Below are 22,239 nucleotides of genomic sequence, written 5' to 3'. Positions count from 1 at the left end.
GAGCGACTTGATCCTGCATTAGGGAGGGAAGATACCCAATGTCAGGCATTGCCATGAATGCTCAGAGATTCTCTGGGGCTACCAATTTGGTTCCTTTTACTGACAAGCTCCCGCTTTCCATGGGAGAACACCACCTGGCTATGCCATTGTTATATTGCTGACAGACACCAGTAAACATTACGGGTAGAGAAATGATGAGCCGACTTAACATGACCATCTCATTCACGGACCAAGGAATAGTGTGCTCGACACCAGGAATTCACTATATGAACGTGAGGGAACTCATTCAGGCATATTGCAGGCACACTGTACAGAGGGGGTGTCAGCAGACCTCAAGCTTTTCCAATATGGAGTGGAAGAACTGAAAGCATGGCTTCCAGGGAGAATAGGCAGGCTATTACGCATACCTAACGAGTTCTTGTTTAGACCAGAGATTCCTCTAGATGAGAAGGAAGAACAAGTGATACTGATATAGCTAGAAGCGGTCATAGAAAATGACAAGAGATAGTGTTGCATTGGACTGACGACACAGGACGGTCATGGAAGACAGTAATCGCAGTAGGGGAAGGGCACAGGCTGACTGACGGGACAGATGAGGAACTGTTCCAAGACAATCGCTCAGATCATGAGACAGTGTTTTTTTATGAGCATTACACACTGGGTGAGGATAAATTACAAGGAAATGCCACAGAGAATGGTTCCGCTGCAAAAGGCACCACCAAAATTTCCAACAGTCCATATGTCGTGGGCCCGTTAAAAGGGATAGGAGCTGTCAAAATAAAGCTCAAGTCAGGGGCTATTCTACCGAGTTTAACAAAATATCCCCTAACAAAAGAAGCACACAGGGGTATTTATGAGACAATTGCTGCGTTGGTAAAGCAAGGTATTCTGGTACCTTCGGAGTCACAGTGCAACACAGCTTTGTACCTGGTGAAGAAGGCGTTAGAGGGTTCATGGTGTTTATAATTCAGGATTTGCATCCTTCAAATCAAATTGTTGAGGCAGAATTTCCGCTAGTTCTCAATCCAGCAAGAATACTATGCAGCATCCTGCCGGAAGCTCCCCATTTCACGGTAATAGATATGAAGAATGTCTTCTTTTCTATACTACTCCACGAGGAGTCACAGGACTTTACCTCTTTCCTATATAGAAACCAGAAGTGGAGAAACACGAGATATTACCACAGCGTACTGTGAGTCACTCTCTATCTTTAATAGGGTCCTCCAAATGGACCTGGGCAACAAACAGATGGAGAGTACCATCATTCAGTATGCAGACAACATTTTGATTTGCAGCAAGTCTGAAGAGCAGTGTTGAAATGACTTAGTACACTTGTTGACAGTATTAGCAGAGAAGAGTTACAAGGTAGACGAGGCGAAATTACAATATTGCCAGAAGGAAGTGTTGTACATAGGACAGATGATATCGCAGGAAGGCAACTCCAGAAAGGGCGGCGGCGATCTTCAGGACGCCGAGGCCAAAGACAGTAAGAGAAATGCAGCAATTCTTAGGCCTTTGTAATTATTGGAGAACCTGGGTATTTGACTACAGCACGTACACGAGACCCCTATTAAGTGGGCTCAGTGAGGTACAGAGCAGGGACAGTAGCTTATTATGGACACACGAAAGGATTGAAGCATTTGAAGAGCTGAAGAAGGCAATATGTGCAGCTCCAGTGCTAGGGACTCCTGACTACCATGACAAATTTGATTTGTTCTGACACTCCAACAGAGTAGTGATGACTGTGGTACTCACAAAGAAGACAACCTTAGGACATAAGCCAATGGCTTACTATAGTGGGTGTTTAGACCCATTGATGAGGGGACATCACCCATGCGAACAAGCTTTGGATGCTGCTGCATTTGCAGTAGAAAGGTCAGTGAGTATCACAATGGGGTGCAGCACCATGCTTTATGTGAAGCATGCCCTCTTTGTGATCTTTGAGAAAACCAAGAGCACGCAGACTACTTAAGAGAGCATCTGGATATGAGGTAATTATCTCAAATCCAGCGATAAAGGTAGTAAGGTGCAGAATTGTGAACACAGCATAATTTCTAGCTGAACCAGAGGGAGACTATGTGCACAACTATACTATGTACATGGAGCAGTATGATGACATTCCCAAAGTGGGGGAGAATGCCCTTGAGGGTGGAGAAATACTGTATATTGATGGGTCCTTGACAATAGAGCAGGCGACGGGGGAAAGGCATACTGGGACGGCAGTGGTGAAAATGAAATCAGTGGGGATGACTGAAATAGTAGCAAGCGCGAGAGGGCCTTCAAATTTCTCTCAGCGCAGGCAGCAGAATTAGTGGCTCTCATAATGGCATTAGAAGCACGTAGGGACCAGGAACTAACAGTGTATACCAAGTCGGCCTACGTGACGTCTACAGTTCAAGCTGGACTGTCAGGATGGCAGAGGAGGGGCTTCTGACGTGCTGACGGCATACGATTGCAGCATGCGCCCCTACTGAGCAAGCTTATAGACGCGCTACAACTTCTATCAGCCATAGCCGTCGTGAAGTGCCAAGCACACATGAAGGGGGATAACTTAGCCTCCCATGGCAACGCAGCCGCACACGCGGAAGCAAAGCGCTCAGCATATTTTACAGAAATAAACTAATTCAATAGCCCATCGACCATGCATAACCGCGTGCGAAACCTGCTCCTGAAGGAAGTATATAGTGCATTAACAGCCACACAAATAATTGAGTTCCAAGGGAAAACACCGGTAGAAGAAAAGGAGCCATGGGTGAAGAGGGGATGTTCAATTTCCCCTACATACACGTTGTGGTGACAACAGAGAACCGGCAAGCTAGTGATCCTAGTATCACTGTTGCAGATTGCACTCACGCAATTGCATTACCCCACTCATCTAGGCAGGGACGTACTTGCCGCACACATTGGGGAAGAGTGGTTCTGTCCAAATATGGGGGAGCATATAGCCCCGCCCAATCAGGCCTTTCCAACATCTCCATGTAGATTATGTTGACATAATCCAAGTTTGTCAAGGCTACCACTACATGATAGTGTTTGTATGCCCATTTTCCCAGTGGATCAAAGCCGTTCCCTGTTAACACCCTGATGCTCTCAGAGCAGAAACATTTCTCATTAAAGAGGTATTCCCTTGGTGGGGGTGTGCGAGGTCCTGCGGTCTGACAATGAACCTCACTTTGTAAATTAGACATTTGAGCATATCATGGCTCTACTGGGGATTAAACACAAGTTGTGGTGGCTCCTTGCCTACCCCTAGCCCTGTTCACATTGCGCAATCAGCCTGGATCTGACCACCACTTAACCCCACACGAGGTGGTGATAGGGCGATGCATGCAACTCCCACTCGCTCCTCCAATTAGAGCACTGACAGACGCCAACGGTTCTGTTGTTGCCAAGGGGGATGAAATGCATGACTATCTTGCTTCGATGATGGCTAATGATTCTTTTATATCTCGACAGCTCCAGTCCCGGCAGGAGAGGTCGAAGAAGAGTGAGGATGACAGAACCCCAGAAACAAGTCAAGAACTACTAAAACCACCATTACTCTATCCAGGGGAAACAGTTCTTTTGCAGAATTTCATTCGTCCTTGGTTCAAGCTAAGGTTTGAGGGATCCTACCTTGTTGAGCAAACCATTGACTGTGCGGGTAACCCGAGTGGCAAAAACATCTGGAACTATATCGGAGACGTCAAGCCCTGCTGAGGTGAGACCTACTCCTGCCAAAACGGAGACTATTTGGTGCAAGAAGAAGAGCTAAACAAAGGAGAAACTCCACAACAAAGATTCACTCGTTCTATGATTAGAGCTAGGGAAGGACAAAACACACCATTAGATTAGATTTCCTTACACTAGGTATTCATCATGAAAGTAAAGGACTTTTTCAAATACATGATTCCATACCTGCACACAACCTTCCAAGAGCACTTTATCAGGTTTGTAATTGAGTCAGAGACTGAACGGATGATCCCCCCTCAATTGTTCTTTCATGCTTTTCTGCTTTACGTGGCACAAACATACCCACAATTGACCCACAGAGACCCCTCTATTTTCACACTGCTCAGTGATACCCGAATTTGATTAGTCTGTGAACGGTTGTTCTATGCAGCACTCTCACAATACAACAGAAAATAGCTTAACCTAACACACTTAAACCATAATCACACATTTTTTAGGCTTTTCAGGTTATTCTTACAGATTTTCGGAGCAACGCAAGAGGACATTTGGTACTACAAAATGGGAATTGTAATTCAAACTTGTGTATGATGTTTTGTGCCTTCTGTTGTTTCTACCTATTTACCCTCCTTGCATTACGAATAATTTTATTTTCACATGCACATGCCTTGACCCCCATTAATGGAACCCCTATCCATGCTTTTACAGAAGCCATATCTGGGCAGATGACAAGCACTGCCAAAGAGGCAAAAAGGCTTAAATGTAGTGCAGACGTAGACTTTGACCAGGTAAATTCAAACCTAACTGGTTCGGCCCATATTTCTAATAATTTGATTTAAGCACATGACCAAGGTAGGGAAGGAAACCACAAAGGAGAGCTGTTTATGTATGCTCTCTCATCCTCTAGCCTATGAGCACATCCAGGACATTCATAGCAACTGAAGTTCCAACCGCCAGGGCACAATGCCTCATGCATTTGTCGCTCTGTACCACTTGAGGTCGATTTGTAGGGAGACGGGCCACATTAAGATGGATGTCTCGGAAAATGTTCCACGTATGAAGATAGTTACATCAAGACTCAAGACATGATAGATGACTACTGGAGTACAGACAGAACAATAGAATATGTCTCTGATGATCCACACAAAGGAGAGGAAAAAATAGTGACACAAAAGGAATTACAATGCTCCAGGAGATAGGAGGAATGCCAGTGTGCTGGGAGAGACCACAGATATTAGTATATGGACAGACATCAGAAGGTTGAAAAGAAGGAGATGTCAGGAGCAAAGCACACACGGTCCGAGCTGTTCCAGTAGAGATTGTGCAAAAGGAGAATCACAAATGCCTCAAGGAATGGGAAGCAAGTGAAATGTTTCTCATCTGGGTAGAAAATGAAGCAGGTCCTATGCCAATTCTACCACTCGAGAGTGCTTTGTTATGTTTCCAGAATGATGGTCCTGGAAAGGTTGGAGAGAATAAAGGATGCAAGCAAACCTCGAAGAAACCAGGCATGAAGGTTGGTACCACAGTGCTCATGGATCACTATTGGGCCTGCGGGTCGAAGGTGTACATGCAGTTGCCACCTAATTGGGGAGGGATACATTCTCTCATGCAGCTGAACACACCAGCATTAGTAGTGCGCTGGAAAGACATACAAGTAGATGGATTTCCCAAGATGGATGCTCATCAAAGAAAGAAGAGATCTGTAGAGCTGACAAGAGTGAAGAGAGGGCACTATGTGTCATCAAAAAATGGAAGATGCATTAGACACAATGGGCGTCATTACACGGTAGGCGGTAAGGGTTTACCGGTACCGGTATTTTACCATTACCGGTAAATCCTTACCGCCTTACTACGAGGTCCCTTTGCGGTTTGGGGAATTTAACGCCTGCTTTTTGCAGGCGTTAAAAATCCAACCCGCAAAGGGACCAGGGAGCTAATTACGGTACCGCAATTTGCGGTACCGTAATTAGCGCCTTCCCCATTCCCATTATGCCCTATGGGGCAAAAATGGGAATAGGGAAGGGCAATGGTGTAAGGGGGAATTACTGCTCCGCCAACCTTGGAATGGGGTGGTAATTCCCCTTTCCACCAAGGCGGTGCCAGTATTTTACCGGCATGAACCATGGCGCTGATAGCGCCATGGTTCTCCGCCTACCGTGTAATGAGGCCCAATGTCACCAGAAAATAGGCTATTCAGCAGGACCAAGATGTTCTTTGCGTCCATTGTTCCAGCAGTCCAAGCAAACGTGAATTCCAAATGACTCCAGATCACACGTTGGGAGCTGATTCAGACGATACATTTGACAGTGAAGGGGTTCAATGCAATCAAGGAAGAGTTGAGAGCTGTCAGGTTAATGGCCTTCCAGAACAGATACGTTCTAGACCTTCTTAAAGTCTTCGAAGGAGGCGTTTGTGTCAAGATCGGGCCTTCTTGCTGTACATTTACACCTGCCCACGATGAAGAGAATGGGACCCCGATAGAGGCCATTACCCAACTATCAGAATTGCATGCTAAAATGGAAGCAGAGTTAAACGCCATATGGAAGGACGACGGCTGGTTGTCATACATCTTCTCATGGATACCATCATGCATGGCCAACGGGCTGAATGCACTGGTAGCAGCATTGGTACTAGTGTTATTCGCCTTCTGTGTCATCAGAGTAGCAATATCAAAATGCAGGAAAATCACTGAGAAGACTATAGTAATAAAAGTACTAATAGACTTTGAGACCGAATAAGACGAAGAGACAAAGGGCCTCATTACACGGACGGCGGTGGACCAAGGTGCTATTAGCACCTTGGTCCATGCCGGAAAAATACTGGCACCGCCTTGGTGGAAAGGGGAATTACTGCCCTATTCCAAGGTTGGTGGGGTGGTAATTCCCCCTTCCCCCATTGCCCTTCCCCATTCCCATTTTTGCCCCATAGGGCATAATGGGAATGGGGAAGGTGCTAATTACCGCACCGCAAATTGCGGTACCGTAATCAGCTCCCTGGTCCCTTTGCGGGTTGTTTTTTAACGCCTGCAAAAATCAGGCGTTAAATTCTCCAACCCACAAAGGGACCTCGTAGTAAGGCAGTAAGGGTTTACCGGTACCGGTAAAATACCGGTAAACCCTTACCGCCTACCGTGTAATGAGGCCCAAAGACTCATAACGCACTGAAATCACAGTTGATACAGTTCACTCTGTTCCTGGTAGGAACAGTGTTAGAGTTTCCCTTCAACATCTGTGACTATTGGGGGAAATGGGTCTGGTGAAAGTGGAGACTGCAGTTATCTGACGTGGTGCTTGGATGACCATGTAAAGTATCATGGACATCTCAGAAGAAAACCCAAGGAAGAAACTATACGTGAACAGAGAGTCTAGGTAGTGTGGTCGACTTGTCGACCAGAGGGGGGATTGAAGACAGAGGTCCAGGTGTGGCCCTCGTGACCCCCACCCGACTTGCAGCTCAAAGACAGAGAAATGACAGATGCACATCACTTCTAGGTCCTTCATCACGATCGTCGATGTATCGCAGACGTGAGAAACGTTACCTTGTTAGACAGCCATTCAAACCATACTCAACTGACGAGGAGGTGGGGTTATCATCAATCAAACAGGAAAAGTGACTATAACTGGAGAAGTTAATGATGTTATCACTGACATCACGACGTAGGTGCACGTGGACATTAAGTACATAGGCATCCAAGTATGAAGCTACATAAACATACATTAGATTATTGCAGTTTTTGGGGGGCGTAACCTGTTTTAGTGAGGTCACCCTTGGTTAAAATGGGGTGACCCACGGTTGGAGGATGAGAGCTCTGGAAACGCTATGCTATTCTAGCGTGATCCCTGTCATTTTTGTTGGCTAAAGACAGTACATTTTTCCCCATATGGTTGAGTCTTCCGTTTTTGAGGTGGGGATTTGTTGCGGCCCGAGTATCCTTTTGCTAGTAATTGGGGTGACTGCTAGAGAGCCCCTGACACTACTTTACAGATTATTGTAGTTCCCGCGGCCACTCTGAGCTTTTAAGACACACAATTATCAATTTGGGGAAGGGTGTCCTTGATTACAAAGGGAATTCCTACTGCCTGCCGGGAAGTTGGCTCTACCAGGCTGTACTCGTAGATCCACATCCAACCTTTGAACCTGCTCTGCTGCCACTGCCGGCAGGGGCTGCTGGAAGTCTGGAAATCAAAGAAGCTCAAGCTGTACCTCCCTCAAAGATCTGTCATTGGAGGCTAGAGGGAAAGGAGCCTATGGTGGAACAGAGGTAGGAGGGTGAAGCCAGGAGTGAGGTGGAGAGACTGCAACAAGAGAGAAGGTTCCAGATGGATGACAGAGGAGAGAATGAAACCAGAGAGGAGGATGGAAAGAGGATAATGGAAGACAGATTGAAGCTAAAGAGGAGGATAGAAGGAGGTTCAAGGAGGAGAATGGAGGAGAGAGTGAAGCCAGAGAGGAGGCTGGAAGTAGGTTGACGGAGGAGAATGACGGAGATATTGAAGCCAAAGAGGAGGATGGAAGGCAGTACAAGGAGGAGAATGGAGGAGAGATTGAAGCCAGAGAGAAGGATGGAAGGAGTTTCAAGGTGAATGGAGGAGATATTGAAGCCAGAGAGGAGTTGGAAGGACACATAAGGAGAAGAGTGGCAAAGATTTTGGAGGGAGGAAGATGGAAGGAGGTGTCAGGAGATGGCCAGGAGGACCACTGACGAGCTGGTGGAAAATCACGAGCAGGCTAGCATGTGTGTGCAAGAGACTGCACGAGGCACAAGTATATGGCGTAATATGAAGGAGGAGTGCGAGGATGGGACGTTGGGGAACACTGCCAGTACACTGGGCCGGGGGGGTGGAGTGAGAACAGGTCTCACAAGGGGAACTTGAGGAAATGATACAGGCCACACCCAATGAATCATTCAACACATTTCTTTATTTTAATAACAGGGTGGTTGGGGTTCGATAAAAGCTGAAAGGGTACTAGGGGAAACTCTACAAATAAAGAGGTGCTTCTGAATAAATCTGTGAGAATGGGTTAAATTACAATTGTGTTTTCTTAGTGCTCCCACAATTCGCCCTTGTGACAGAATATAAAAATCTACTGTAGAGGAGCAGCTGCACGCCTCTGCAGGAAGTCCCACCCCCTACCTCCTGTATGTTGGAAGCCTGAGACAGTGGTGTAAAGGAGCAGCTGCATGCCTCTGCAGGAAGTCCCACCCCCTACCTCCTGTATGTTGGAAGCCTGAGACAGTGGTGTAGAGGAGCAGCTGCATGCCTCTGCAGGAAGTCCCACCCCCTACCTCCTGTATGTTGGAAGCCTGAGACAGTGGTGTAGAGGAGCATCTGCATGCCTCTGCAGGAAGTCCCGCCCCCTACCGCCTGTATTTTGGAAGCCTGAGACAGTGGTGCAGAGGAGCAGCTGCACGCCTCTGCAGGAAGTCCCACCCCCTACCTCCTGTATGTTGGAAGCCTGAGACAGTGGTGTAGAGGAGCAGCTGCATGCCTCTGCAGGAAGTCCCACCCCCTACCTCCTGTATGTTGGAAGCCTGAGACAGTGGTGTAGAGGAGCAGCTGCATGCCTCTGCAGGAAGTCCCACCCCCTACCTCCTGTATGTTGGAAGCCTGAGACAGTGGTGTAGAGGAGCAGCTGCATGCCTCTGCAGGAAGTCCCGCCCCCTACCTCCTGTATGTTGGAAGCCTGAGACAGTGGTGTAGAGGAGCAGCTGCACGCCTCTGCAGGAAGTCCCGCCCCCTACCTCCTGTATGTTGGAAGCCTGAGACAGTGGTGTAGAGGAGCAGCTGCATGCCTCTGCAGGAAGTCCCGCCCCCTACCTCCTGTATGTTGGAAGCCTGAGACAGTGGTGTAGACGAGCAGCTGCATGCCTCTGCAGGAAATCCCACCCCCTACCTCCCATATGTTGGAAGCCTGAGATTGTGCCATGTTTGACACTAGAAGTTGTGCCAATAACGCACAAATGTTCGAAAGAAGATACCCATTGAGACAGCCCTATCAAATGTATTTTCGAACGTATGACAATTTGAGGGCGGAACTCCCTGAAGGAACCTGAGAAAAGAGCAAAGAAAGAAGCAGGTGACGTCATAAGAGAGTATGAACGACATCTCAGGATACTGGCCGAAGAGAATGTTAGGATCCTACAGAAAATAATGACAGAGTAACAAATCAAGTGAACTTTTAAATATGAAAAAGATGACATGTGCACAAAGTGCTACAGAGAATCAACCGATCAATAATTGTACAGACGCTGAAACGCAAGTAGACTAAGTCATCATAGAAGCTGGCTATATGTAGTGAATATAATGCAGGCAAAGCGGCCATTGTATACAAGCTGGACATCGGTATCACGAATTTAGTAAGCCAGGACCCATGAAGAGGGAAGAGAAAAACTATGTTGCAGCAAGAATAAGTTGAACCATGGAGCAGCATGGCGAGGCTGTCTGGTCTGAAGTCAAGATTGAAGCAGCCAAGGTCAGCTATCTATTCTGGAAAAAAGTGAACGTACAAAGTATGAATAATCACCCCTTCTTAAGGTGCTAAGAAAGAACGTTAAGAGTGCCAAATTTTAATTCATGTAAGACATTTAAAAGCAAACAATGGACCAAATCCAAATGTTGGGCGCACTTGGTTGGGGAGGTAGAGTCAGGCCCACCTCCTTGCACCTGGGTCTACGTGCTGCTAAGTGAACCGAATGTTCCAGACTGGCACAAGTGTGCCAACCAACTGTAGAGGTCCATATAACAAAGGATCTTATAGTTTGAGAAACCAATAAGAAACTGTAGATCTGATGTTTCTGAAGATTACGGGCCTCGTTACGAGTCCGGCGGTAACCGAGGCGGTAAAACCGCCTGACTCGTATTACCATTCCGCCTCTGTAATTCCCGGAATTACCGGGGCATTACAACCCCGGTTTTCTGGGAATCACAGAGGCGGAATGGTGTTAATCCCCATTCCCATTGAGTCCTATGCTGCCGGTGTTTCCTCGTCCGCCTGCAGGCGGGCGGTATTAAACCCGACAGGTCGCGCTGCAGGAGTTGTGATCGCCCGGCATGGAAACAACGGTGGCGGCGGGTTTACCGCCACCGCTGTAATGAGGCCCTACAGGTTTTAGAGGTAGGCATATGCAGTCCACCTGACAGTGGGCAGCCAATTACAATCCCAGCTCCAAAAGATAGAAACTTAGATCTTCCCCTTAAGCCTATCCCGATCCCCAGTAGGTTTTTCATTATTTGCCATGTAGTATGACGTCACCTATGATGTATTTCTAGTATGAAGTATATGTTGTTTGAAAATATTGCTGAGAGAAATCAAGCGTACGTCCGTTGATGTTCGTTGCAACTCCCTGTTTTAGATAATTGTTAATAAAACAGTACCATGCCATCTTCCTGAGTTGGTTTGGTTATTTGGAATCAGAGTTATTCTGTGTGATCCCATCCATTGCATGCACGCTCCTAAAGGGCCCTAAACTCACTGCAACCTAATCTTATTAGTCCATAGCCCTCGGACTAAGCTAATACAATAAAATTTCAAGCATTGACCAAAAGTCCATAAACCTACACCCGAGAGTCCATTCCTAGTCTAATGCAACCGAAAAAATGATTGTTCTATGGGGTTGGAGTAGCAGGTACTGCAAGTCCGCTATCCCTTTCCGGCCTCCTGGTTTCCCCCCGGCTTCTCCTGACCTCTCCTATGGCTCATGCGCCCCCAACGCTTTCCTTTTCAGGCTTCCTTCAGCCTTTTGCCAATCACTTGTGGGCTTCTTCTGGCACTTGGTTTCTTCAGACTTTGTATAGCTCTCTCATAGTCCTGTAATCATCCGATGCGGTTGTCTGATGACCCAGTCCATGAGTCACAAACCTTTCTTCAGCTCTTTCACCGGATCTTCTATTCCAAGCTTCTTGGCAGATCCTTTCCTTGACCTTGTGTTTCAGAGTTCATAATAGGCCCCTCTTGTTGGCCTTGGCCTCTAGGATTCCCAGCAAGGCATGCTTATGGGCCTTGGGGCACAGGATTCACAGCAGGCTGATTGGTTAATTATGCAATGGCCCTGGGTTTCTCTAATGGGGGTCGGCAAAGGTTTAAAGGGAGTGCAGCACTTGCCGCCATCATGACTCTTATCAGAGGAAGGTTATGATGTGGATGTGCAGTGCGGTCCGAACCGTGTCTGTTTAAGCAGTTTGGGACACTCTGTGGGTTTTCTGTACACCCTTGAGGTAGCCATTATGTATGTGCCTCAGTGGACCATAAGTCTTTCTCCTCTGCTAAGACCTTTTTTTGGTTGGAGATTTAGTCTAATACGGCCTGGAGGTGTTGACCTTCTCTAGCACTCCCTTGAACTGGTTTCAATTTCCTGTAATACCGAAGTTGAAAGGTCATAAGCCAATAATTCATACTGAAAGTACGCCTGAAGTTGAGATATTTCTTCATTCTGCATATAGAAGTCAAAGGAACTCATGGTTTAAAAAAATATAATGGACTCTTGTAGACTTTTGTTTTACTGATCGTATTCTCTCCTTGAAAATAAAGGAAATGATAGAAAAGGCACCTAATATCCACTCAGTGGTAAGGTAAAAAGATAGATGCCACGAACAGGGATCAATCTGGGAGGAAGGAATAGCGAAGGTTTAAAGGTCGTGCTCTGAATCAAAAAGGGCTGCAATGGCTCCCGTCTGGACGAGCCATATGAGGGCTGTACATGCCACCCGTCTTCTGACATGTGAAGCAACATAGTCCTCTATATCTTGGGAATACTGAATGGGATCTTGCTCACGTTATTGCTTATATAAATCATAAATAAAAGGTCCTGCATTATTTCTGAAAACGTATGGATCTCATAAGTATCACCTGTCGCAATGTTGCCTCACAACAATTTTATTAGAAGATTTTGTTCACATCTATCAGTCTAGAAATGTTGGCGCCAGAACATTTGCCAACACTGGACAAACGGGTTGAAATAGCAATCTTTTACAATTTAATTTCAGACAAATCCTGTGTCGAATATTTTTTTAAAGAATGCTAGCACTTATTTTTCTGCTGGGATAACTGGTACAAAAAACAATAGAAAAGGGATATATATTGACAAGGGAAATATCCCTGATTCTTAAATGAAGGCACGAAAGATATGGTACTGCAAACTGACTGGTCATTTCAAAGAACACCTTCATGGGTCGACATGTTTCCTTATTCGGGCTTTCTTCAGGGCCGCAACTTTCTTGCCATTAAAATCAACACAACACCTACTTAAGCAACTTGTTCTAGACTTCTGTGTTTCTTGTTTACTTAATGCTTCCCAAAACCACCTTTTCGACAGGTTGTGTCTACAACTATGGCGCATCCATTTAACCACCTTTTAGCTAAATTCATTTCTGTGATATCTATGCGTTTGTCCTTTTGTTCCTTTGCATGAGGCCTTCGGGGATTGTGTGAAACACTGCCCTTTTCCAAGACCTTTGGAGGTTGTGCATAGTTATGAAAAAGAGAAAATAAAATAGCCTATCTAAAAAAAAGACAAAAGAGAAAACCCAATGAGAAGCCACGTTTCTTACAGTTTCCGAGGACTTTTTGGGTTCTTATTGAATGCTCTCCACGGGATACCAGCTTACAGTCATGGTGATGTTGAAGACCACCCCCTAACATTCGGACCAACCCTAAAATGGCGGAGCAGGATGGACTGACACCTGCCACGTGGTCTGCAAGATGCAAATCATGCGCGTCTGAGCCGGCATGGATGTCAAGCTTACCTGTCCTCATTCCTTGGAAGCAATGGAAGGACGAATACAGATGGATTAAATGCCACTTGAACAAGATGCTGTGGAGCAGGCAGACACAGAGATAGGAAAGGCAGGAGCTGGCATCGCAGAATTGAGAACAGTCTGCAAGGTGAGTTATCATAGGAGAACACAGGCAACAAGCCAAATAAAGTGCAGGGCCCATCAGAAGAGATGGAGACTGGACTTGATACAGACTGTAAGTCGATTTTGGATACAGAACTATTTGATATAGCTATGCTTCTCTGTGCATTTTAGTTCTGTCTGCTATTTGATAGGCGCAGGTATCAGGCAGGGAACTTCTATTCAGGGAAAGGAGAAACCTCTGCAGGTGAATAGTGTCATCTGTGCTCTTGTGTTTAAGAAACTAACATGCAGTGACACCTGTGTAACATTTAGGTCTAGTTTACTCAATGCATTTGTCCTAGTCATTAAAATCAGGCTTCATTAATTTCTTGCATGGGATTTTAAGTAAAAGAATCCTGCAGGGGCTAAGGCTCAGAAGCCTGTGCTTACATTAGCCTAGAAGAGGCATGCCACACAGCTCGGTCATACTATCGAAGATCAATGTTGTGAAAGCATGCCTCATCCAGGAGTGCCACTTTCTTTATGCACGTGTGTTTACTGTCTCAGGGGTAGAGTCAGTGCTGTGCACGGCATCGGCATGTGATATCTAATTCCCTTGCTTTCATGCCACATTTCATGGCCTTGTCTTTGTGTAACTGTCACTTCCTGAGCATGCCATTAGAATGAATGTGATTGGGCAGCTTGAGGACCCCAGTGGTAAAGAAATGCAGAGAGGGGAATTACCTATAATCAAATGAGCCGTCCTCGTCCTTGCGGTCCTCAGGGTCCAAAGGTGTGTCCTTCTTCTCTCGAACTGTGGGGGAGGCAAAGAGTCAGACCTTCAGCAAAGCCATGCAGATCGAATTAACACTTTTTCCTTTGCTCTTCCCACTCATCCAATAAACTGCATCTGCCTGTTGAAATGTTGTAAACTGGACTCTATTTGCATGCCCTTCACACCTTTCTATAAATCTATAATACTACCACTTCCCAGCATTTGTGCATGTCTCGTGTATCTCTGCGTGTTAAACATGCCCTTCAAACATCCTTCCCAAATTTACGCACACGCATCCCACATCTATACACTTTGTGAATGCCTGTCACACATTCCCAACTTTGTGCACACCGATGCCACATCTACACATCTTGCACTTTTGCCGCTAACTAGCATGCCTCCCGTGTTCAGTAATTGCCTTGCCTGCCCCCTGCTCCTCTTAATCACCATAATACTATCCAACATGCCGCCTAAACATCCAACTACCATGTGCGCGCCCTTACCTAACTCCAACTCATCCAACAGCTCACCGATAATGACAACTGAGGCACCTCCAGTGCTACCGATTAGCCTCCCTTGCCCCACTATAGATAGGAATACAAGACTCAGAGCTCGATTAACCAAAATCCACGAGCCACTCGCCCGTTCCATGCCCACCACTACGAAATCTAGCTCCACTCTCACCAGCCCTAACAACTACAAACCTAAATTATCTCTGAACCACCATATTAAATATCCAACTCATCCCAACAACCAGAGAAGTACTAAACCCTCACAGAAATCGTCGGCTTCTACGACCACTACACCCATAGTGAGCCCCCAAATCAAGGGAGCTCTAATCAACGCTAGATCACTTGTAGCTCACGCAACTGAAATTGCAGACCTAATTATCAATGAAGACCTGGACCGCCTTGCTATCACAGAGACCTGGCTCCACCCGGCAGCAGGCCCTATGCTTATGCTAGCAGTCCCAGATAATTACACCATCCTGAGACAAGACCGACCTAACTCTAGAGGAGGCGGTGTTGCCATCATTCATAAATGTAGCCTTCCCATAAGAGCAGCTCCCTCCATCAGTGTCCCTGCTTGCGAACTACTCTCAGCCAAAGTCCCTATTACTAATACCCAAACCCTCAACATCCATGTGATCTATCGCCCTCCAGGCCCATTAGGCACATTCGACGAGGATCTTAACACTATCCTATTCACTAACCTAAAAAACGCCACACAGGTGCTCACCCTTGGAGACTTCAACATGGGTTTCAACGACCCCAAAGACCAAGCTGCCATCACCACGTTGAACATTCTCACCGAATTAGGGTTTACTCAAAGAAGCCTAAAACCTACCCATGACAAGGGCAGAATACTTGACTGGGAAGCTGACTACAACTGCCTAGCTAACATTACTGACATCTCACCACTAGCCTGGACTGACCACCACCTGGTATCGTTCCTGCTGTCCACCACTAGACCTCCTCCTATGCAGCCCAGTAGGGCCCCACCCACTCTTACAAGAAACAAAAAGAGCATCACGGTGGAGAGACTTATCCCCAACCTACTCCCCACACTCAACTCACTCCCTGACAACTTGGACCCTGAGAGCCTGGTTGAGGAATACAATAAAATTATGTCCACTTCCCTGGACTTAATTGCCCCTCTCAAACTGAGGGCAAGCAAGCCCAAAACACACCTGAACAATTGGTACACACCTTTCCTCAAAAATTTAAGACAACAAAAAAGAAATTGTGAAACCATCTGGAAAAGAGACCCATCAGTAGCCAATAAAATAAAATTCACCAAACTAGCGGCCCTGTACAAAAAAGAAATCCTCCTAGCTAAACGTACCTCCTTTGACTCCTGTATCTCCCAAGCCAGTTCAAATATGAAGGAACTATTTTCTATTCTAAAAGAAGTAGAAACCCCCATAGCTCCACCGGCTCCCGGCATTAAAGATAAGAATTGGTGCACCGACATCCGAAATGCCTTAGCCAACAAAATCGCTACGTTGCAAAATAAAATATCCTGTAAAAAAGCATCCTTGAACAACCCTGCCTTGTCCAAGCCACCCGAGAAGCAGACTACAAGTAAATATACACGATTAAACTTTACCAAAGTGACCATACTCGAAGTTGAAAAAATCATCTTGTCATTAAAGCCCTCTAACTGCCAGGGAGACCTATGTCCAGCACAGCTTATAAAAGACGCTTCCCACGACCTCTCCCCATTTATCACAAAGCTAATCAATGCCTCCTTCTCCACTGGGTCCATCCCAACTAACCTAAATCAATCCTGGGTACTACCTCTACTAAAAATACCTACTCTTGACCCAGCCACACCTACTAATTACAGACCCATAACAACGGTACCATTCCTCCTGAAAATCCTGGACAAGGTCGCCTATGTTCAAATACAGAAGCACTTGGAAGAACACCACCTGTTAGGAGCTAGACAATCAGGCTTCCGACCCCAACATGGGACTGAGACAGCTCTCATCGACCTTAAAACACAGATCGATCTGCTCAAAGACAGTGGCCAAGCAGCATTACTCCTCCTCCTCGACCTCTCTGCAGCATTCGACCTGGTCGACCGCTCGGTCCTTTGCACTCACCTACACACGGCTGCCCACTTCTCCCCCGAGGCCATTACATGGATTAGATCTTTCCTCGATGGCAGAAACATGAGGGTTTTCTCGCCTACAGACGCTGCAGACCCCATACCCATCACTTGTGGCGTACCTCAGGGCTCCTGTGTCTCCCCTACAATGTATAACATATTTACCAAGCCCCTTTTCGATGATCTGGATCATCTCGGTATCACCTACACTAACTATGCAGATGATACCCAGATCCTCCTTCCGCTTTCTGGAGATTATGGAAAGGATTTGGCCTTCGTGAATAGGTTTTACATCATCATCCAGGCATGGATGGCCACTCACGGTCTATACCTGAATGATGATAAAACTGAACTCATCACTTGGGGCACCACTGCCAGCCTAAAGAAATTAAGCCCAACCTACTCATCCTTCATAATTGATAGCAATACTATCAGAGTGGGACACGAAGTCAGAACATTGGGCTTCTACCTGGATTCCAATTTCACCTTTAACAGACAGGTGAACTCACTAGCCTCCTCCACGGCTTACACGTGCAAATTGATCCGTACAGCCAAACCTTTTTTATCCGACACCAGCTGACCCTGACCAGAGCCCTCATACTTTCCTGCTTAGACTACTGCAACGCCCTTTATCTTGGGTCCTCCAAAGCCACTACTAGCAAGTTACAAACTCTCCAGAACAACGCACTCAGAGCGGCCTTGGGCATCTCAAGAAGAGACCATATTACAGCACATAGCCAGCAGAACAATTGGACCCCCATTATAGACAAAATCTCCCTAAAAACTGCCTCACTTACCCACAAGTCCCTCAATAACGCGGCCCCCATTTACAAAAAGATTTCACAGACTGACATCCTTGAGACCGACAAGGACAGCATACAGAGACTGCCTCTCCGTCCCTAACTACAAACGCTCTACCATAGGAGGTAATAGCTTCCCAGTGAAAGCGGCTAAACTGTGGAACTCCCTACCACCCACTCTTAGAATGGACTTACCCTACCAAAACTTCCGTTACAAGATGATGTCTTGGCTGCAGACAGCCATTGTCTAAACATACTGTGCCAGGTTTCTGCGTCTCACACTTATCACTTGGACACACTGGATACACAACTGTTAACTGTATATATGTATATATATTCCTGCTTACTTTCATTATTATTGTGTTCATGCCTTGTATATACTTTATTGTCTGTAACTAAGTTTCGCAAATTCCTGTATCTGCTGCGCCCTGTTACCCTAGGGTATTTCGGGGCATTACAAATAATAAACAAACAAACACGTTGTGAATGCAGATCACACATTCCCAACTTTGTGCACAAACATCCCACATCTATACACTTTGTGAATGCTGTCACACATTCCCGACTTTTTGAACACCCATGCCACATACTATACACTTTATGAAAGCCCATCACACATTCTCAACGTTGTGCACAAACATCCAACATCTATACACTTTGTGAATGCACATCACACATTCCCAACTTTGTGCACACCCATTCCACATCTACACACTTTGTGAATGCTCACCACACTTTCCCATCTTTGTGCATGCCCATCCTGCATGTATATACATTGTGAAAGCCTTTCACACATTCCCAACATTGTGCACACCCATCCCACATCTATACACTTTGTGAATGCTCACCACACATTCCCAACTTTGTGCACACCCATCCTGCAGCTATACACGTTGTGAATGCTCACCACACATTCCCAACTTTGTGCACACCCATCCTGCAGCTATACACGTTGTGAATGCTCACCACACATTCCCAACTTTGTGCATGCCCATCCTGCATGTATATACATTGTGAATGCCTTTCACACATTCCCAACTTTGTGCACACCCATCCTGCAGATATACACGTTGTGAATGCCCGTCACACATTTCCAGCTTTGTGCACTCCCATGCCACATCTATACTCATTCTTCTCGATCTCTCATCTGCTTTTGACACGGTCAACCATGCCATCCTGCTCACTCGCCTCCGTGATAACCTGGGTATCACTGATCAGACCCTGGCCTGGCAGACCTCCTTTTTCACTGATCGACCCTCTCAGGTCCAACTAGGGTCTTTCCTCTCTTCTATCCCTCTCTCTACTTGCAGTGTCCCTCAGGGGTCTAACCCTTCTCCCTGGCTCTTCAACCAATACCTGACACCTTTTGTCCACCACATCACCACTTTCTGCTCCAAATTTCAGTGTTATGCGGATGACACCCTGCTCTCTTTCAGGCTCCCCTAAGCTGCTTCTTCTGTTTCTCTCATACCAGACTGTCTGGCCGCAATTCAGGAATGGTGTGCTGCCAATGATCTCTGCCTTAATGCAAGTAAGACTGAGATCCTCCTCATTGGAACACCAGCTCCCTCCTTTCCTCTCTTTCTCTGGCCGCCCACTCTGGGCCCTCTTCCTGCTCCCACATGTGAGGCTAAGAACCTTGGTGTCATCTTCGACTCCACCCTCTCCTCTCCTCACATCTCTGATGTCTCTAAGAAATCAAACTATCAGCTGCACCTCTTCAGAGGTATTCTTCCTTTCCTCACTTTCCCCCAGAAGCTCACTTTGTCCAGAGCTCTGGTCCTCTCTAGGCAGGACTACTGCAAAAGCCTCTTTCTAAATCTTCCTGCTTCTACTCTCTGACCTTTGCAACTGATCCAGAAAAGGACTGCAAGACTTGTCCTTGGCCTCAAGCCCAGGGATCGTATCACTCCAGCTCTAAAATCTCTTCACTGGCTCCCCGTGGTCTCCCTTCTCGAGCCCTCTGCTCATCCACCTCCAACTCTCTGAGGGTCAGTCGCTTTTCCAAACAGGAAGAACCTCCTTGCCTCTCTCAGAATTGAGCAGAACTACCTCTGGTTCCGGAAGCAACTTAAGACCTTTCTTTTTGCTTCTGCTTTCTCTCTTCCTCTCCTCTGCTGATGCCCTGACTTCCCAACGCACTGGTCACCTGGCCACCTTCTGAACCTGGGCCCAGACTCCTGCATGTCCAGTTGCCCTGCACACTGCCTCCCCTAGCACTTGTGGCCTGTACCTGCAACCCTACAATCCACCCGCTCTGCACTGATAAGCCACCCGCTGCCTGCACTTGATCACCTGCACTTCTCCCCTCCGCACCCCCTTGGGACTTCTCCCCTTCCACTTCCCTGCACTTGCGCGATCTGAATGATATAAGGCCTAGTAAGATTGTTATTTTGTCCTACTCCTGTCCACCCCCCACCCCCTTGTCTTGTCGCGCCTAGAAACACTTGTGTACAGGCATGTTATAAATGCCATATCATATCACCACACATTCCCAACTTTGTGCACACCCATCCCACATCTATACACTTTGTGAATGCCCGTCACACATTCCCAACTTTGTGCACACCGATGCCACATCTATACACTTTGTGAATTCCAGTCACACATTCCTAACTTTGTGCACACCCATGCCACATCTACACACTTGGTGAATGCCTGTCACACATTCCCAACTTTGGGCACACCCATGCCGCATCTATACACTTTGTGAATGCCCGTCATACATTCTCCCCAGCTGGCATTTCCTGGCATTTCCCTAGCAAATCCATCCAATAAGTACAGAACCCTCACATATCCCCACAATATGGGTATGCTCTTCAAACATAACCACACAATGTTTATGCCTAAAAAAAACACACAAACAATGTGCGAATGCACCTCACATCTCCACCCAATATGCATGCCTTTCACACAATCGTCATTAACCAGGTCTAGGAGGATAAATAAATGGTTCTGTGTGTTATGATTTCAAAAATCTAGAAACCATTTCCATAATGGAAGAAACCCCCCCCCGATGTTGATTCACCTGCCCACCAACCACAGCTGCAGCATAAGCTATTATTTGGCAGAGAGATTCCCAAACATACTGCATTGCCGATGGGTATTTTATATCCTCTAGCAACACCTAACCATCTTGTGCCTAAACAGCTCATCATTGTCTGAGCCCTGAGGTGCACCCAGTTGTGGTGGAGGGCTGGACCCTGAGGTCTGCCCAGTTCGGATGGAGGGCTGAGCCCTGAGGGGTTCCCAGTTGTGGTAGAGGGCTGAGCCCTGAGGGGTTCCCAGTTGCGGTAGAGGGTTGAGCCTTGAGGTGCACCCAGTTGTGGTGGCGGGCTGGGCTCTGAGGTCCGCCCAGTTGTGGTGGAGGGCTGAGCCCTGAGGTGTGCCCAGTTGTGGTGGAGGGCTGAGCCCTAAGGTGCGCCCAATTGTTGTGGAGGGCTGAGCCCTGAGGTGTGCCCAGTTGTGGTGGAGGGCTGAGCTCCGAGGGTCTATATTCTTTAAGGAAGTGGTTTTTCCTGCTCCCGATTCCTGCAGTCAACAAGGAGAGCTGACAGCACTACACCAAGTGCTTACTAACCGGTCCTGGTGTTTGCAGGCCACATGCAGTGGGGCTATGATCGAATCACAGGTCGCAGGCCAACCAATGCACATTGAAGCCATTTCCAACACACCTTTCTCCTCCGGGGAGTAAGGTGTATGTGGATCTCACCCATTCTGCCTTCAGCTCATGGGTGAATTACAATACTGTCTAGAAGAGGAATCCTCTCCAGCCCACATCATTGTATTTGCTAATTGCTATTTTAGTTCTTGACTCAAACTCATTGGCAGCTGGCCAGCCAGCGGGCTCAGTAAATGACATGCTGGGAAAAGGGTGCTAACCATTATAAGGGTGTCGAAGAAGGATGCGGACACAAGGGTGGGATTTTGGTTGGCAAAGACTTGTATTAACAAGAAAAGTAACCCTTGCTATCCCCATCCTCTAAGAGGGGTTCCCCTGCCTCAAACTAATACTGAAAGGGTATGTCAGAATGTCAGTCGAAAATTAAACTCCACCGCTCTGTGTCACAACCTACTTCTATCCCTCACACTGCAACTAAACAATAGGTCAACAGAAAGTACCTTCTCCAGGAGAATCACATCCTTCTCTTGGTATAAGGGTGGTTTTATCAGCAGTGTTCCTTGTAAAACAGGATGTAATGTTCTTTGGCACAAGGATGCCAGGGGGGATTGACGCCCTTCCCCTGGCTTGTGCTTCCAACAAACCTTTGCACCAGTCACTTTCAGAACCAGGAGAATGACTCCCTTCTCTTGGTATGGATTCCCACACTCCAATATAGTTCACACCAAAGCCAGGGGGAATGACTCCCTTCTCATGGTATAGGTTCCCACACTCCAATATAGTTCACACCAAAGCCAGGGGGAATGACTCCCTTCCCCTGCTGTCTCTTGGTCAAAAAGGGTTTCAGTTTCTTCAACTTTCAGAACCCGGAGAATGACTCCCTTCTCCTGGTATTGGCAAAGTCAAATCTTTCTCGGGGCC

General features: G+C 46.8%; 1 protein-coding gene across 14 annotated transcripts in view; it reads right to left on the bottom strand.

The window, feature by feature from the left end:
- Nucleotides 1-22,239, bottom strand: part of NFASC (neurofascin) — a 687,691-nt gene that overhangs the window by 66,244 nt on the left and 599,208 nt on the right. For all 14 annotated transcript variants that reach the window (XM_069633119.1, XM_069633129.1, XM_069633127.1 and 11 more), the window contains one exon: nt 14,253-14,322. In XM_069633119.1, coding sequence (XP_069489220.1) covers nt 14,253-14,322 — 70 coding nt within the window. The remainder of the gene's footprint in view (nt 1-14,252; nt 14,323-22,239) is intronic.

The sequence above is a fragment of the Ambystoma mexicanum genome, chromosome 13 (genome assembly GCF_040938575.1).
Source record: "Ambystoma mexicanum isolate Mex_15411 chromosome 13, UKY_AmexF1_1, whole genome shotgun sequence".
Taxonomy (NCBI): domain Eukaryota; kingdom Metazoa; phylum Chordata; class Amphibia; order Caudata; family Ambystomatidae; genus Ambystoma; species Ambystoma mexicanum.
This window is presented reverse-complemented; position numbering and strand designations above follow the sequence as displayed.